Raw genomic sequence first — 18875 nt, forward strand, 5'->3', positions numbered from 1 at the left:
GACAAAATATAGTCGAATCGTGTCTGCATTCTACTGTCACGGTGATTTATTGGGTCTCGTAGACAGACAGACAGAGATGCACTGACAGCCGCGATCACGGATGTCCTGACCAAGATTGGCCCGTTGTATGAAATCCAGAGAATTCTACAAGAACGAATGTCGTTACAAAAGGACGAGGAACAAATTCGAGTGTTCGGGTATTTTTGCATAATCGGCAAACACGAATACGATCTGCTACAAGTAAAACCCGTCCCTCGGGCCATAGGAGAGGGCCGGTATCTGGTGCCTCAATTTGTCGTCGGCACGCTCGCAGTCGACTTCAATCAAGTCGACTACTTCGAACTTGACCAGTCCTCGCTTGCAGACAAAATCTATGCAACGAGAAAACCCCGTAATGCGCAACACGGTTTCACCTGTCAACACTCCTCAGAATCCCGCCGACATTGTTGTCTTTAGAAAGATCCCCTGTGTTTGAATAAAGTTGTTGACGAATCCCATCCACTGAAAACCCTCCATGTCCACTCAGGAGCTGGGCAAGGAAATGGTCAGTATCACCACGCTTCCGATTCATCGACGCACTGAAGTTGCCAATGAGTCGCGCAGTGCATCTACCTTTTTGTCTCATTTTTCCAAGAAAGTTGCCACTCATTTAGCGCACGTTGCCGTTCTTCACGAGCAACCATCTCCTTCGGCTCTTCTTTCTTGCGCTTGTATATGGTTTTACGCTCCTTAGCTAGAACGGAAACGGGAATCACTCCCGTGATCATCATCACTGTTGGTCCAGAGATAGTGTATCTCTATACTTGCGCAAGGCGCTTATATCTTATATATACTTCCTTTCCAACAGTGTGAGCCCACACCACTATGTCGTAGAGCAGAACAGACTACGTTGAACTCATCAGAAGACATCGCCTGCTAGCGGGTAGGAGTCCTACGTTTTCTGTTAGTGGACTTAAGACCGAAACTCCAACTACAGCATTGTCCGCTGCTGGTTTGATTTGCTCAAAAAAATTCGTATTCGCTTATCCGTCGCATCAATATTTCAAGTTTGCTTCGCACCTGCTCGAGAGTACGTCCAGCAGCAAGTGCCACAGCATCATCTGTATAACCGATCACGCACGAAGCCTTCCAGAGGGACGGTCCCAGGATGGATCCCTGCGCTACCCCCTACGTGGCCTCTAGCATCTCATAGAGCAGGAAGCGGTTTCTCAGATAAACCCTTAATATCCATAAGAAGCAACTCGACACGTAGAAAGTACCGTCTAGTGTGCCTAGAGTGTCTTTCCGGCTAACGGATTTCTGACGTCAAGCGCTGAGTGGGGCACCACACGTAGAGCTCTGCGATTGTTTGCTTCTGCTCGATGAACGGCATCCACGACTTGCATGACATCATCGCCTGTGGATTTTCATGCTCTAAAACCGAACTGCCGTGGGAATAATCCTCCTGCAACACGTATCGCCTCAGCAAGTCTACTTCTAATAAACTTTTCGAGTCCTTTTCTGGCAGTGTCAGGCAAAACAAGTGGCTGGTATGAAGACGGCAGCTCAGGGTCGCATTTCCCGTTGCTGATCAGCGCAAGCTTCGTCATCTTCCAACGAGAATGGCTGATATTGGAGCACCAGTTTGTATATCTCTACCAGGATACTATCGGGTCTTGGCAACTTCTTGTTCCTCATAGAAAGGACTGTTTTTCCCAATTCTTTTATGGAGAAAAGTAGACAGATTAAGAAAAGAATTGGGTTTTTTTCCTTATTCTCTATTTTTTTTAATTTCTTTAGCATAAAATTGTTTCGGGAACCATGTGCCCCCTTCAGCAGTGCTAACATAGATCCCTTTGTCTCAGCAAGAAGCTCCCCAGCACGCAGCCATCTGTTCGACAATCACAGATTGACAAATGGCTGTCAAAGGCGTTGTCTTTGACTTCCATTCATCAATCCGTTCTTGGCCTGACTTCATCCTACTCAGAAGATTAAAAGATCGATCCTTCAAGTCAGCCAGAAATCTGCTTTACAAACAGTCGGATGCAAAGGACTAGCCTCCTCTTTGCTGTAAAAATGAGCATGTAGAAAGTCGACTTAGCGGTAATGTTGTATCACAATATCAACCACGCCCCTGTCCGATTCGCTCCATGCCAGAATTCGGATGGACATCGTAGACCGTATCCGCCGTTTGACGTTTTCCAGATCAGTCTCCATCCACGACAATATTCTGAATGCATACGCCAGTGAAGAGAACACATTCAATCCGCTTATTTTATTCCTTCAGATCACCAACTCGAGCATGGGTTCCTTGCCAAATTCCTAAGTGTTTGTAAAGGTCTATCTCGGCATGCAACTCATGATGACCTTTGCGAATGACTTGGATTCGGCACTTGTCTAATCCAAACTCCATCCGAATATCACGGCTTAATGTCTACTATTCGCAATAGACCCCTAAGGTCAGTACCAACATACAATTTGATGTCACTGTGGATCATCGGGCTCAGCCAGCGTTTTTCAGTAATCGGGACCAGCGTTCGACTCATCCGTTGCCGTGTGGATGGTAGGCGTGGTTCGGATACGAGCGATGCCTAGAAACTGGGCAAGACTGTTGAATAAGTTCGACTCGAATTGACGTCCTTGGTCCGTTATGATGCGGTGAGGTACACCGTATCTTGGCATTCTGTGGTCATCGAATTCTTTGGCAATAATTTCCGCTGAAGTTTCTTCGACTGGAATAGCTTTTCCCCAACGTGTGCATCTGTCGATCATGGTCAGACAGAACCTTTTCCCTCGGACATACGTAAAGGGCCTATGGTGTCGAAATGAACATGTTCGTAACGACCCGCTGGCGGAAAAGCTCCTCTAGATGTGAAGGTGTGCTTATGGATCTTCAATCATTGGCAAGCTCGCGTCCATTCTTCAATATTGTGATTCATGTTTGGTGAGAAGTAGCGTTGAGAAACAAGCTTTCGGGTAGCTCGGATGCCGAGATGGCTGAGCCCATGAAGGCTGCCGAAAATGCTTCTTCTGAAGTCGGCCGGCAGGTAGTGCCGTGGTTTTGAGGTTACTTCACACAGAATAGAGGTTCCCGTTTCGGGTATATCCATCTATTTGAATCGAAAGTTCGGATCAACCTATAAATCCCGTAAGGATGAATCGTCCCTCTGTGCGCTGGCTAGCCTAGTTGCATCTCCAGGCAGAGTTATTTCTTGCACCCTGGAGAGGGCATCGACGACTGTGTTGTTGGTTCGGCTCTGGTATCTTATGTCGGTGGTGAACTGGCTAATGTAGGTGAGTTGCCTAGTCCTCCTTGGTTAGGTATTTGTCTTCTGGTCAAAGCGAACACCAAAGGTTTGTGGTCTGTACGGACGGTAAATTGCTTGCATTCAACTGATTACTGAAAATGGCGTACGTCACTATAGATACTTGCCCTGAGTCCTTTGAATACCTTTGAATAGAACTCAAGCAGTTGCCAAGTTGGTAAAGTACAGTTCCCATACCGTGATCTGAGGCATCACAATCTAATGATATTTCTGCTTCTGGGTCTGGATGATCTAGTGGTGTAACCTTCTGAAGATCTGATTAGAATTTTTCGAATGCAGCTACTTCAGAGTCGATCCAGAGGATCGGATACTTATCTTTAACATGTGTAGAAATGCTTTGAGCCACTTCTGTGTAGTGGCTGCATGTGGAAGGCATCTTCCGTAAAAGTTCAGCATTTCGAGGAACCTTCGTAGCTACGTTAAAGTCCTGGGGCGTGTGTAGTTCTGGATAGCCTGTACTTTACTAAGTAGTGGTAACATGCCTTGTGTAGTTACCCTGTAGCCTAGGAAGTCAATTTCTGGCTGGCCAAGATCGCATTTCGCAGGGTTGAGGTTGATTCTGTGCTCTGAGAGTCCCTTGAAGACTATCCTGAGGTGCTGCTCGTACTTCAAATCGTCCTCTGAAGCAATAAGCATAATCGAGGAAGGGTAGATCGCTGAAAATAGAATCAATGAATCGTTGGAAAGTCTGTGCTGTATTCTGAAGACCAAGACACATTCGCGTGAATTCGAACAACTCAAATGGTGTTATAAGTGCTATTTTGGGTATTTCAGCAACTACTATTGGAATCTCAAAGTTAACTCGTTCCAGATCGACCTTCGAGAAAATATGTTTGCCGTGTAGTCCCACGTTGAAGTCCGCTATGTTAGACACACCATTTCTGTTAGGTGCATTGTGTGCGCTGAGCTGGTGGTAGTCGCTGCAGGGGTGAATAGTGCCATTCGCCTTTTTCACGATGTCCAGAAGTTTCGATCAAGGACTGTTGGATGGACAGCCGATTCCCTGGTCCATCATCTACTGGAATTCTTGTTTTGCTGCTTGATACTTTCCTGGTGGAAGTCTTCTAGTATTAGCGGCCATGGGCTGGCCTGTAGTTACTATGATGTGTTCCACAGCGTGCTTTGGTCGCGATATCTCGCGTTCCCGTCATCGTAGCTTGAAAAATCTTACATTTCCTGAATCTGGGCCACCTCCCCGTTCGAATGGCCCCCGCTAATCCGACGATTTTGATTTTTTCCCAATTTTTGCAAATTTTTACAACCCGGGGGTCGAGGAAATTTTCAATTCTCCTCGATTTCAGCCCGCCTCTCCGGCCTTTCATTTTCCGTGATATCTTGCGTTCCCGGCATCCTAGCGTGAAAAATCTTGCATTTCCTGAATCTAGGCCGCCTCCCCGTTCGAACTCAATATCGCCCGCGCCAATCCGATTATTTTGAATTTTTCCCGATTCTTGTCAGTTCAGGAAACTGGGTGAGAAAATGCTGGAAACGGTTGCCTTCTGGGACCGTTCATCGAGACCATGAGTAGATTGCTTTATGTCACTTTTCCTTTCGTAGTGAGGCCGGTTTTGCGATCGATCAGTTGTCCACTCTGAAGATCTACAAGAAGACAGTGGGTAATTAAAAAGTCGGCTCCTATGTTGGGACGCTCTATTTAAGCAATGACGAATTTCCACTGAAGAGGTCCCCTTAGGGTTAAGTCCAAAGCCTTGTTGTTTCTGCTGAAAGTCTTGATAGTGGTCCCGTTGGCTGTGTAGAGTTTAAGACTCTGGTTCCGCCATGGAGTTTTTAGGTAGAGCCAAAACTGAAACAGCTGCCCCGTCTTGATGAGGTATGTCTCGTTTGCCCGCTTATCGTTCATGTAGGCGTAATGGTGTGCCACCAGCGGTTTTCGAACGTTGCTGGTTAGAGTTTAATTTACACGCAGCGTGACATCTGAGTGCTTCTGTGTCAAATTTATGATGGTAGTAACAGTATCCATCGTACAATTTGAGGTTTGAGCTATTACGCACCCTCGCGTTGTTTCAATGCGGCGTTCCTGATCGTGAAAGTCTTGGTTAAGATTTTTTACTAAGTCGGAGACCTGTTGTAGTATCTCGAAGCCCCAGTTGACCATAAGCAGCTGGAATCGCATTTCGTCCTTCTTACTCGTGGAAGTGGCGGAAAGGCTTCTATCTAGTAAAACCAGAAAGTTGGGTCCAAAAAGGTGGAATGCGTGGGGTCGGGCCTACGCTTCCCAACTCTGTGGATGTCGGCTCTTGGCTACCGACAGTCTGAGGATTGTCTCCTGTTGACACATTAGCGTGGGTATCAGTCATCTCACTGCTCCAGGATACCTTTCTTATATGGCATCGACACGAGGTGTCCTATGCTACTTTCGCTCCCCCTTGCCAAGAATACTACAATTTCACTCACTCCTATAAACCGAACAATTTCTACTTACTTTAACTATTGAACTGCTCCAATGAAAAAGTGACAGTGACACTCCTGGGCAGAACTGGTCCTGATTCACCCCGATATCTTTTGTTTCGCTTTTAAGGTTTTGATTATATCCTTTATATGGGATTGTTTGCCTTATATACCTTTCGTAATTGCGAAACAGTTCATACCATTGCTTTTAGGAGTACATTTCGACTCCCAAGTTAACGTGGAAGCACTATATCCAGGAACAATATCAGAAATCCTGCAGATTGCTCTGGTGCTGTAGGAATGCGATATGGGGGGGGGGGTGCTTTCACCAAAACGGATACACTGGATGTATACATTCATAATAAAATCCATTTTGATGTATACATGCATCGTCTGGTGGTCAAGACTGAACTTTGATAACAGCAGGAAGCTGCTAACGCAAATTCAGAGACTTGATTGCCTAAGTATTACTGGAGCAATGAATACTACAGCGACTGCGGCACTTGAAGCTATCCTAAATTTACCCCCCATTCACTTGGAGGTGAAACGGAAAGCAGCCAACGACGCATATAAGCTCGATACCATTGGGGCGTCGAAAGCCGGCCAATCCAACGGTCATGCGTCTATCTGGAAATTCCTTGAAAAACACTGGATAATGTGGTTTCCAGATTCGACTTTGAAAGGACATACACTGTCGTAATGACCGAAAGAGAAGAATGGTCGACAAATGGCCATGAGTCTTTTCAGATTACAGACCTAATAATTTTCACCGACGGGTCAGTCATGGAGGATGGACCGGGCACAGGGGTGTTCTTGGAGAATCCGATTATAGAACTGGCCCAACCCCTCGGAAAAAAGACGACCATATTCCAGGCGGAGATATATGTCATTTCATTGGCAGCAGAAGAATGTCTGCGACAAAAATGGAGGGGTCATACCATTCGAATCTATTCCGACAGTCGGGCGGCATTATCAGCACTAAATGGCAACGACATATCAAGCCAGTTGGTGTGGAGTTGTCATCAGGTGCTGCTGAAACTTGGCCGAGTGAACGAAACATTTCTGATGTGGGTGCCGGGGCACTCTAACATCGGCGGTAATGAGGAGACTGACAGACTGGCTCGCCAAGGGTCTGGATCCACAATGGAGGGGCCAGAACCAGCTCTTGGAATTCGACCATCTACTGTCAAGTCTACTCTGAAGGGTGAAGTTGCAAGGATTCACGCAACCGAGTGGAGAAATTTGGACTCTTGCCGGCGAGCGAAAATCTTTGTGAAAATGCCTAGGGCCACTAGAGCGGCATTTTTGTTGTCCCTTAAGAAGTGGAACATGAAAAGCCTACTAGGGCTTTTAACGGGACACTGCTCCTTAAACTACCATATGGAAAAGATTGGGGTAGTGGTTTCGGCTATGTGCAGCCAATGTGGGGAGGAGGAGAAGACGGCCCTGCACTTTTTATGCAGCTGCCCGGCTTCCGCAGATCTCAGACGAAGACACCTTGGCAAGGTTTTCTTCAATGAAAAATCTGCCTCTGGAGAACGTTCTCAGAGTCGCTAAAGCCTGAGAACACCGTAGGCCGGAAGCCATTGAATAGGCAATTTACGGGGATATTACAATGGACCTAACAATAGCCTGAGTGCTCGGAGCTCCGGCTCCTCCCAGTAAACTAAATTAAGTCGGAGACCTGTTGCACTATCTCGAAATCCAAGTTGGCAATAACCGGTTAGAATCCCATTTCGGCCTTCTTATTCATGGAAGTGGCGAACAAGGATTTTATCTGGTAAAACCAGCAAGTTGGGTCCAAAAGGTGGAATGCGTAAGGTCAGGCCTACGCTCTCCAACTCTGTGGTTGTCGGATCTTGGCTACTGCCCCTCTGAAGATTGTCTGCTGTTGACACATTGGGCTTCGGTATCAGTCATCTCACTGCTCCAGGATACCTTCCTTATACGACATCGGCACGAGGTGTCGTATGCTGTTTCCACACCCCCTCGTCAAGAACACTACAATGCCGTCAATATACTACTCCAACGAGGATGCGACAGGGCTATATTCCTGGGCAAAATTAGTCCTGATTCCCCCGATATCTTTTGTTTCGCTTTGAAGGTTTATATATCCTTTATATGGGATTTTTTTGGCCTATATACCTTGCGTAACTGCGATATATTCTCTCTCTGAATTCTAATCAAAAGGTATCTTTCTTGTATAAGTTTTTATGTCGACGTTCAATAATTCCATAGAAAGAAAAAAATCAAAAGAACCGTCAATGGTGCTCCATATATCCCCAAGGACGCGATTTCCTTGGTCAGTACCGACATTTCCATTACTAAACACAATGGTTGAATAAGTTCCAACCACCCTGCATTATACGACAAAATAAACGAATAAAAAGATGAATAAACCCCAAGAAGTACTAGAAATCTTGGTAGACATGCTGAAGGATTCTCATCAAAGTCCTGATATGCATACGTAATGGATTAATTCCTGTAGCACGTCCTTTCCGTTCTGAAAGGATATGCGGTTGTAAGAAGCTTTTTTCTTTTGAATCCTTAGAAATAGAATTGATTGCTTATTTATAGAACGGTTTTTTGTTTTGATACAGAAATAAACAAATAATGGAACAATTTCTTAAATTTCAGGGAAAGGAAGATTACAACAAAATCACGGGACGATCAACAGGTCAATATTCAGAGTCTGCTTCCAGGCAAAATATATCAATTTCGTGTTGTTGGCAATAGCAACCATGGACCTGGGGAGTCATCTGAGGTGAGTATTTGATGGGTCAAACGTTCGCCGAATATCATTGTGTATCAAATATTTGAATATTAAGTCGGTCATTTATGTATCTATTTAAGTTACATATTTAAGGAAATGATAATAATCGGAATTTTTGGATGAAAATTGGAATGAGACAAAAAATCGCTTCCCTATTCTTCCTTTATTGAGACGTCTCTATGGAACGACATTTTTCCTATAAATGATGAGGGTTTTATCGAAAACAACTAAAATTCGTAAATTCATTATATTCGAACGACAGACATTTGTTTGTGTTCTTGAATCCTTTGAATCGCATCCACTAACCCGACCTGTATTCTTTATTTTCAGGTCCTCGAAGTGAGTACACAACCCGAGGAGAATATCGCCGGGCCACCGACAAACGTCGAAGGGCTCGCTCTAAGCCATAATAGCATCCTTGTAAAGTGGGATCCACCTCTTGTGACGAACGGTGTAATCACCAAGTACCGAATCTATTACGCTGAGGTAAATTTACTCTTTAGATTCCAAGCATGAGGAAGAATCGATTTGTTTACGGAGGTAATTGCTTTTACAGAACGATAGTGGCGATATGTACACGGATAGTACGAGTCCAAATCTGGAAGCTGAACTCACCGAGCTCCGTCCATTTACCGAGTATACAATTTCTGTGGTGCCATTCAACCAGAATGGAATGGGCGATCCTTCGAACGAAATCAAAATCAAAACATTCTCATCGACGCCATCGGAACCTCCAAGCAATGTAACATTGGAGGTGACTAGCTCAACGGTAAGTGTAATGGCGTTAATGCATCCCATGTGGATATTTCCTTGGAACAAGGATAGAATGGAGTGAAAACGTTTACTCAGCTTTTTTTACGTATTATTGGATAATCTGATGTGAATGACACTTTTAAGGTATTTTAAGATGGATAAAAGATTTAATTTCTTGCAGATTGACAAGTTAATGGAAATAGCATTGAAAAGAAGTCCTTTCTATTGACATCTATTATACGTATTTAAACCATTGAATTTCTTTATGAGATTTCAATTTCTAAGCAAACCCTATGAATTTTCATAATTTATCAGAGCTTACTTATGTACTTACTAATGTATTTGTACCAGGTCCGACAAGAGGGGGTGGAAAGGGAGAGTCGGCCCGGAGTTTGCTCGGAAGTTCGGAATAGAAATTTCAATAAAAAAAGAAATAATAGAGGGATCCGCATAATGTTTCCTTCAGTCCCAGTTTTTCCGCATAATTTTCACCCCAGGTCCAGAATTTTTCTCTGTGGCCCTGATTTTTATTTCGTCTCCGCCATAGTATGTGGCGTAGTCCCGTTAATAATTGATTGGACATTTTTCAACAGCTTCAATTTAGGATAATTATATATTGAAGTGATTTGCTTAGTGTCCGATCGTTTAGGCTTTGTTTCTAATGTACAAAATACTACAACGTAATTTCTCGACCCTGGCCCATGCTATCTACACATTTTTTCTATTTCTCGGGTAATTTATAGATACCATCCCGATAAAGTTGTTGATCTTTCGAGGGAAACCACTCATCAAGCCATTTTCGGACGTCTGCGTAAGAATCGAAGTGCTGCTCAGCGAGAGAGTGAACAATCGATGAAAACAAATGATAGTCGAATGGGGCCAAGTCTGGTGAATAAGCTGGGTGGGGCATTATCTCCCAGTTGAGCGTTTCTAAGTAGTTTCGAACTTTTTGCGATGTGTGCGACGGAGTATTATCATGGAGGAAAATCCGCTTTTCATGTCTTTGCTGATATTCCGGCCATTTTTCATTTAAAGCACGATGCAATTTTGTGAGTTGTTCATGATAACAGCGGGCATCAACAGTTTCACCAAGTTTCAACAGTTCATAGCAGAGAATACCCCGCTGATCCCAATACACGCACAGCATCGTCCTCCGTCCGAAGCGGTTTGGTCTTGCAAAAGATGTCGTTGGTTGGCCGGCATCAACCTACGATTTTTTTCATTTAGGATTCTCAAAATAAATCTACTTTTCGTCGCCAGTCACAATCCGATGCAAGAACATCTTTCTTTTGTGTCTGGCAGGCAAGATTTCGCATGTGTTTTGGCGCCGCTACATCTGCCTATCGTTCTATTCATGCGACACCCATTTTCCGATCTTTTGAATCTTACCCATTGCACGTAGACGTAGCTTATTGAGAAACACCTAATTGCTTGGCGAGCATTTTTTGCATTTGAGTATCACCCTCGTCCAAAAGCGGCTCCAATTCGTGGTCCTTAACTTTCCTGGGCCGATTTTCACGCTCAGATTGAAATCGTCATCTCTGGACCGGTGGAATCTTGTTGTTTCCAATAGAGCATTGTAGCCGTAGGCTTCCATAACAATTCGATGCGATTCAGCGGCTGATTTCTCCAAATTGAAGCAAAAAAGTAGAGCTCCCCGAAAATACCCTTTTCCAGGAACAAAACTAAAAATGAAATTGCTGATGATATGGACTGACAATTGTTGACAATGGTCGTACTATAAAAAAAATATGGCGTGCTCATAGCAGCTTGATACGCTCATTGTTGCCATCTGTGAGCAAACAGCGGATTTAAGCTGACTTCGAAGAACAATTTATACTGTCAACCATTTTTCTTCGAAGTCGTGCCCGGCTCGTTCATAATTGTCATGCAAGTTGCTCATTCTGCCAAAACATTCCATCTCCAGTTGAAACCAAAGAGGGTTTCAGCGTGGAACCCCTTAGCTCTACTGCCGCAAGTCAATTTAGAAACGATGACTGTTAACGCTGCAGCTGGACCTGCGATGGCGGTCAACGTGTGCAGGATGGCATTTGTGCTATTGTAGTTGTAGAGCACAGCAGGCGGCTTAGCTGTATCTTTCAGTGATACACACCACAGTAGATATACTATAGGCAGTACTCTTACAAAAATGACCCCACTTGCAAATGTGCTTGCAGAAGCTTATCTGTACACATCAGAGACGCTAAACAAGGAAAAGGCATAATCTTCGTCAAATCGTATTGGTAAGAGAGAGATCGGTGAGCTTTTGCTATTCTGGTACTACGGCGTGCTCACCCATATAGCAAAAAGTTGTTTCACGTATTCACTTATACATAAGCAAAAACTTGCCAATCTCACCAATACATTGGCAAGTCCGGGCGGTATGTCAAACACAGCTGATCGGGTTTTTGGTACATCTCGCTCATGCTCAAGGGCAAAACAATTTGAAATCGTGTGTACTCGCACTGATTTCCCCCCTTGAGGGGCAAGGGGGAGTGAGGTAGTTGTCTAGTATCTAACTGTGGTTTGGAGTTCCTTTCCTGCGTCAGTTTCGCTTGAAATTGTGTGGCATTGAGTGCGGGCGGTTGGAAAATTACTAGCATAGCGTCTCCTCTACGCCGAACGCAAAACGCTTCCCAAACTATACGTAATTTTCCAACCGCCTGCACTCAATGCCACACAATTTCAAGCGAAACTGACGCAGGAAAGGAACTCCAAACCATAAGTGGCCTTTTTGCGATACACATTTTCCACTCGACAAAGACAAGATTTTGTACTTTCACCACGCTCGGTGGCTAACTTTGCAAGTTTCCAGGCTATCAAATCCAAAAAATGCAGAGAAAACTGCACGAAACAATTAACTACAGAAAATCGTACGAGCTGCAATGTCTTTAGATAAATTCTCCTTAATTGAAAAGGAAAATCACGGAAAACTCCCCTTCGATGTGACTCCGTTGCCTAAAACTCACGTTCTCCTCCTGTTCTCTCCTGCTCATCAGCTGTTTCTCAATCAGCCGGTCCCGCAAAACTCAGCCTTGCACTTCGATAGTTCATGTTGTCAGCAACATACGCAGTAGCGTTGTCGGATGCGGCAGATCATTCATCTCTGCCACGATCAATTCGCCCGAATACATTCAATAATGTGCAATACGCGGCGAAATTTAAAGTTAATTACCTTGGACACTATAGAATACATTATTTGATCAAATTAATACCGAAAAAGGCGAATGAAAAACCGCTCCCTTCGCGAAGCTGCGGCCGTTACACATACATGATTCTCGACTTAAAACTATCAAAGCCATCTTCAAAATTAAAGGCAAAGTTTTCTCAACCATTTTGAAAAACAATTTTTACTGTCAACGTTTCTGCCAAAATACTCCATCTCCAGCTGAAACCAAAGCGGGGTTTAATCTGCGATGGCGGCCAATGTGTTCGGAATGCGCTCTTGTGGTTGTAGAGAGCAGCCACAAAGCTGTGTCAGCTTTGCTTCATTTTGCAGTGCAATCGGCTTGGCTGCTCCTTCAGTCTCTTGTAGAGGCAATCCTCGACCACGCTGGAGACAAGCTCAATTGTTTCCTCATCTAGCCCGACAAGTGCATAATTGACTCGTATGGCGTCCATTGTGACGCCGACTAAAGGGAATTGCACTCCTAGCTGGCGGAACCATGCTGCTGGATTCTCGTTGCTCTTGATTCGAATCCCAGTCGTCATGGGTGTCTGTCTTCGTCTTGTGTTTGTCTCACTGCTGTGAGATTATCACTTGCAGAGCGTTAAGTGTGATGATAACGAAACTGCAGCACAGTCTAACTTTGTGGATGGGATGTGGTCCACTAACGAATGAACAGGAAACACTACACAACCATGGCAGCTATTGAGCGACCTGTTTCCATTCTATTCGTGGACATGATAATGATGATTATTATTACTATTATTAAGACTCGCACGGATACAAGTATTGCCTAACAATCATTGACAGGCTTACGCGTTGGCCTGAAGTAATACCCTGACTGACATTACGACGGAATAATGTGTCGAGGCCCTCTGTCGAAAATAAATCCCGCACTTTGGTGTACCAGCCGTAATCATCACGGATCAGGGAATGCAGTTTGAGTATAATCTTTTCTCGAAGTTAGGCAAGCTCCTTGGTTTCAATCGTCACAGAACCACTGCAGACCATCCGCAGCCCAATGGTATGCTGAAACGTTGGCATCGGACACCGAGGCCGCCTTAATGGCTCACGACGTGGTGACAGTCATTGCCTTTCGCCCTCGTACAAATCACCAAGAGGAGTTCACGGCCAGCCCCGCAGAGATGGTGTACGGGGAGAATCTGCGACTCCCCTCTGACCCTGTTCTGGGTATCAGGGCAGGGTTAAGCGACTCTAGCATGATGCGTCTGCTCGGGGATACGGTTTCAAAACTGCGGCCGACTCCACTTTCACCACACATGACGACGGAGGCCGACAGCCCTAGGGACCTCGAGACATGCTCACAGGTCTTTATTAGGGTGGACGCTCCTCGGAGTCCGCTGCACCTACCATCGAGGGCCCCTTTAGAGTCCAGGAGCGATGGGAGCACTCCTTCAACCTCGACGTTGGGGGCGGGCCCAAATGGGTCTCCTAGTCGACGAGTGATATAGCGTCCGCGAAACTTTAGGTTCGCTCGGTAACCCTATTGGCTGGATCACGTCCAGTATATTTTAAAAAAGTCTATTGAATTGCTAAAAGCTGGCAGCTGGGTTGAATTTTCCCAAGTTACTCCAAAAATCTCTGGTCTGAACAATTTTCCTTTGGAATGCTAGCTGACTCACGAAAACGACGGCGATGACATCATGGTTGATGATTGCTGCTACTCCTGCTATTCTCATTGACCGATTTCCAAGTTAATTCGTGCTCGTTTCCTGATCAAACTCTGATCACATCCGGGTCGTCAATTTTTATTGCTGAACACACTTTTTTTGTCACTTTCCTTAACTTCTGTCTGATTTCGAAAAACAATTTTTAACGCCAAAAATTGTTTTTACGGTCTCGTTCACAATTGCGTGTGTGCGTCACGCACTATTAGCAGTGATAAAGGAGACACGTGGTCCCCGAAACAATTATATGTTAAAGGAAAATAAAAAAATTATAGAATAAGGAAAAATCCTAGTTCTTTTCTTGATATTATTTCTTCTTCTTATCAATGGTGTACCTCATGCTACCTTGTCCAGAGGACGCGAAGGAATTCAATAGACGATGGGATCTTTCCTCAAATACTTTGACTATGGCATCTGTTTACTCTTTTACCAAGTGATGGACCTTGATTAAATGGGTCTGAATTTGAAAAAAGCGGCAAGTAGAGTTGGATTGAAAATAAACACCAATAAAACCAAAGTTGACAGTCTGACGAATCACTAAACTCTTCCTATCTACAGAGCATCGCCGTCGATCAATTTGTATACCTAGGAAGCGTGGTTTCTGCTGACGGTGGGGAACAAGACGTTGCTCAACGCGTTAACAGCGCTAGATCCGCTTTCACTGCCCTGTCAAAAAAATGGAAATGCAGTTATCTCAGCACTAAGATCAAGTTGAGACTGTTCTGTGTTAGTGTTCTTTCTGTATTGCGATATGGGAGTAGTACATGGAAAGTGAACTACACTGTTACTCAAAAGCTCCAAGCGCGGCTTGTCATCGGAGTGCGCTGGCCTGACACTGTCTCAGACGAAGAATTTCGTCGACGCAAAGGCTTGGCATTCGTATGCGATGTAATGGCAGTGGGTAGGTCACATATTAAGAAGGGGTGACAATTGCATTGCGGGCTACGCCATGTAGTGGAACTCATTCTCCCAAGAAGGCCTTAGAGTGAGTTGCCACAAGGACACTTGGCGCAGAACAGTAGAGGACCAATGCAAGCTGCTGACGAAGAATATCAGTGACCGTAGTTCTTGGAGTTTCACGTTTTTCCTCATGAGAATTTCAATAACAGATGGCTGAAAGCCGTTCTTCACTCCGATGTCGATTATATACTCCTTTTCTTTCATAAATTTTACAGCACCGAGGGGTACGGTGAACAATCTGCGGATTATTGCTTGTGAGTGTGAATGAGAGTGGTTCGAATTTTGTAGAATCGTTGGCTATGTATGTCTAGGCTTTCTATAAATATCAGAAGGGGTCCCCTTCTCCCCTCTTATTATCATTAAATCTAGAAATGGGAGTTCTCCATTGTCTTCTATCCCCATTGTGAATCTTAACTTTCGATGTACCTTATTCAGAACCTCCAGCATCTCCTCCACTTTGTCTTTATGGACAATGGCGAAAATGTCATCTACATATGGTGTCCAGATTTTTAGGAGCAGGCTTGTGGAATCTCTCAGGGTTATCCATGAATATGTCACTCAAAAAGGAGGCATTGGGTTCCCCATTGCCACCCCTCTGATTCCCTTGTAGAATTTCCCTTTAAACGTCTGTGTCATGCATATTTCCGCATGAGAAACCCTGATTCCCTTTTCTACGCCAAGGATCTGGGATTTTGTTTAGATTTGGCATCATGGAGAATTTTATTGGGAAAGGAGATTAAACCGCGGTAATTAAAGATGCAGTTAAGGATCATCTTATCGAAGATATTTTATACGATTTTTGTGAAAGGATCGATGCACCAGCATGATCAATATCCAATATGGCGAAGTTGTTTTATAATTATCATAAACCACTATGCCTATATGCGTCAACTACACCTACGTGACTTCGCTGTTGGTTGCTGGCAATTTGCTTCAGATATCTCCAAGACTTTCTGAGAAGTTTTCACTCTTCCTCTACTGTTCTCCGCCACGTAACTATTAGGCGACCCCCTCCGGGGTAGTGTGTTTGATTACATGGTATGACCAGCAATGGAGTCTCAATATTTCAGAAAAAAGCATTCACTTCAGGTCGATCGAACTAGCCGGCGCATGTGATATTCTCTCTGAGACCCACTCTCAGCCTTCACAACCTTCCCCCCAGGGTTTTCACATATAATCTGAGTGATTTGATATACTGTCGCCTTTAGATAATGCGAGCAAGAACCCGTCGTCACCCTCAGAGTAATGAAATTCTGTTTCTGTTGGATTTAGATAGAAGTGTTTTTAAAGTGTCTCTCAAAGAAGAATCCTCATCGATTTTAAAAAAGATTGCACTGAACTCCGAAGATTTTTCGAATTACCTCCATCTATCCGAAATATTCCTACAAAATGCTCTAGCAATGTTCAACCACAAAATGACATACATTTCTTTCTTTCTCCACAGTCTATCACCGTCCATTGGGAGCCTCCACCTGAAGAAGAACGTAATGGCCAAATCACGGGATACAAAATTCGCTATAGAAAATTACGTGAATCACCACAAGTTAAAACCACACCGGCTAATGTTCGACATTTTGAGTTAAACAATCTGGATCGAATGTCTGAATACCAAGTGAAAATCGCTGCAATGACCGTAAATGGATCAGGACCATTTTCAGAATGGTTCCGTGTGCTAACCTATGAGAACGATTTGGATGAAACTCAAGTTCCTGGAAAACCAAGATGGATCACAGGTATTTCTCGTTATTTTTAAAAGTGCCAATAGTTGAGCTACATTTGAAATATTTTCTTATAGTTCGTGCAGGCGCTCAGAGTATAGCTCTTCATTGGGCTCCCCCGGCTCAGCAGGACATCAAGATTCGTAGCTACATTTTAGGCTGGGGCAAAGGAGTCCCTGATGACAATACACAAGAACTAAACGAGAATATAAGATATTTTGAACTGAAGAATCTTGAACCGAATACGGAGTATGTATTGTCATTACGAGCGAGAAATATAAAAGGTGATGGTCCGCCAATCTACGATAATGTGAAAACTCGCGATGAAGAACCCCTAGATGTCCCAGCTCCACTGCAAGTGCCGGTAGGCTTGCGGGCAATCACAATGTCACCGAATTCGATTGTAGTATATTGGACTGATATGACGTTGAGTAAGAGCCAACAAGTAACAGACAATCGACACTACACAGTTCGCTACGGTGTATCAGGTTCGAACCGATATCGTAATCATAATACGACAGACCTCAACACGATGATCGGTGATCTGAAGCCAAATACTCAGTACGAATTCGCTGTGAAAGTGGTAAAAGGACGTCGTGAGTCTGCATGGTCAATGTCCGTCCTGAATACCACTCTTCCAAACATCCCGCTATCCCCTCCGCGGAATTTTACAGTCCAATCCGATGGCACGAATCCTCAAAATGTGATTTTACAATGGCAACCACCAAAGCATAACATCGGTATGATCAACGGTTATGTGATATATTATACGACGGACCTAACGAAGCGTGATCGAGACTGGGATGATGAAAGTGTCGACGAAGGTGTCCATATGAAAATCATTGAAAATCTAAAGCCCTTCACAACTTATTACTTCAAAATTCAAGCGAAGAATTCGAAAGGCTATTCACCATTTTCGGCTATGGTTACTTATAAGACGGGGACGGCGGTACTGATGCAAGATTCTAGCATAATGGGAGGTGGTGTAAATAATCAAATGATAATAATTATTATTGCCGGAGCGACGGCAGTTACATTGATTATCGCAATTGTTATTATTCTTCTGTTGTGCAGGAGAAAAGTGCCCAGCACCCCTGATCATACTAAGAAAAGGTAAGTTTATTGTTGCTCCTAAAATCATGTCCAAACTAGATGTTCACCAAATTTATTCACTCCTTTTCGGTAGCTATCAAAAAAATAATGCCGGTATACCCAAGCCACCCGACCTATGGATTCACCATGATCAAATGGAGTTAAAAAATGTAGAAAAGGGCCACCATCATACAAACAGCACCCATGGTAAGATTAAGATAATGCATTCCCAAAGATTCAATGTCAGACACTTAAAAGCAAAATCAGTTTCAGCATGTAGCGATGGTGCTTCAAGTAGCGGAGCCATGACTCTACCACGATCTGTAGTGCACGAATACGATAGTGATCCCGCTTTACCGCATGTCACAAACTCCTTAGACAAACGATCTTATGTTCCTGGATATATGAGTAAGTGCAGCATTTTTATATTGCATTAAAATCAATCTTCAACTTACATAGGAATAAGTTATGATAACATTCCTTATTGTTCATTTCAGCCACATCTATGAATTCCACAATGGAACGACCGCAGTATCCACGAACGCAATACAATATGTCAAGTAGGTCACATATAAACGTCGATGCAGCACTGTCTCAACAGAGCCTGAATCAACCACAAAACAATTCTTTGGCACAGACGCCGGAAAATCCATACGCTTATGACTCAATGCCGTCAAATTATAGGTAAGTGGAATACAAATACAATGGATTGCGAAATGACCAAAATATTATCAAAGTTAGCGAAAGTCAAGAGGGTAGGACTATTCCAAAAATCATTCGCAATTTATGCAGCTCCACTGAACTGTTCGGTGGGCATGTGCGTTATTTCCTATGTGCTAGTCAGACGCGGGAATATGGAAGTCCTTCTGATCTCTTTCAATCCGATTCATGGAGGGGGGTAGCGAGTACAAAAAGGAATATTGCCCAACATTAAGCAAACACAGTGAACACAAAGCTAATAATGGAAGAAAAAAAAATCGAAATGGGTTCTGCGGGATCGGGTCCAATCAC

The 18875-nt window shown here is 44.0% G+C and overlaps 1 protein-coding gene across 2 annotated transcripts in view; it reads left to right on the top strand.

Moving 5' to 3' along the window:
- Positions 1–18875, top strand: part of LOC119661688 (neogenin) — a 480846-nt gene that overhangs the window by 445908 nt on the left and 16063 nt on the right. For both annotated transcript variants that reach the window (XM_038071132.1, XM_038071133.1), the window contains exons 7-14: positions 8352–8478; positions 8818–8973; positions 9044–9256; positions 16499–16787; positions 16850–17885; positions 17959–18071; positions 18132–18272; positions 18362–18548. In XM_038071132.1, coding sequence (XP_037927060.1) covers positions 8352–8478; positions 8818–8973; positions 9044–9256; positions 16499–16787; positions 16850–17885; positions 17959–18071; positions 18132–18272; positions 18362–18548 — 2262 coding nt within the window. The remainder of the gene's footprint in view (positions 1–8351; positions 8479–8817; positions 8974–9043; positions 9257–16498; positions 16788–16849; positions 17886–17958; positions 18072–18131; positions 18273–18361; positions 18549–18875) is intronic.

This window comes from Hermetia illucens, chromosome 1 (assembly GCF_905115235.1).
Source record: "Hermetia illucens chromosome 1, iHerIll2.2.curated.20191125, whole genome shotgun sequence".
In the NCBI taxonomy this organism is placed as follows: Eukaryota; Metazoa; Arthropoda; class Insecta; order Diptera; family Stratiomyidae; genus Hermetia; species Hermetia illucens.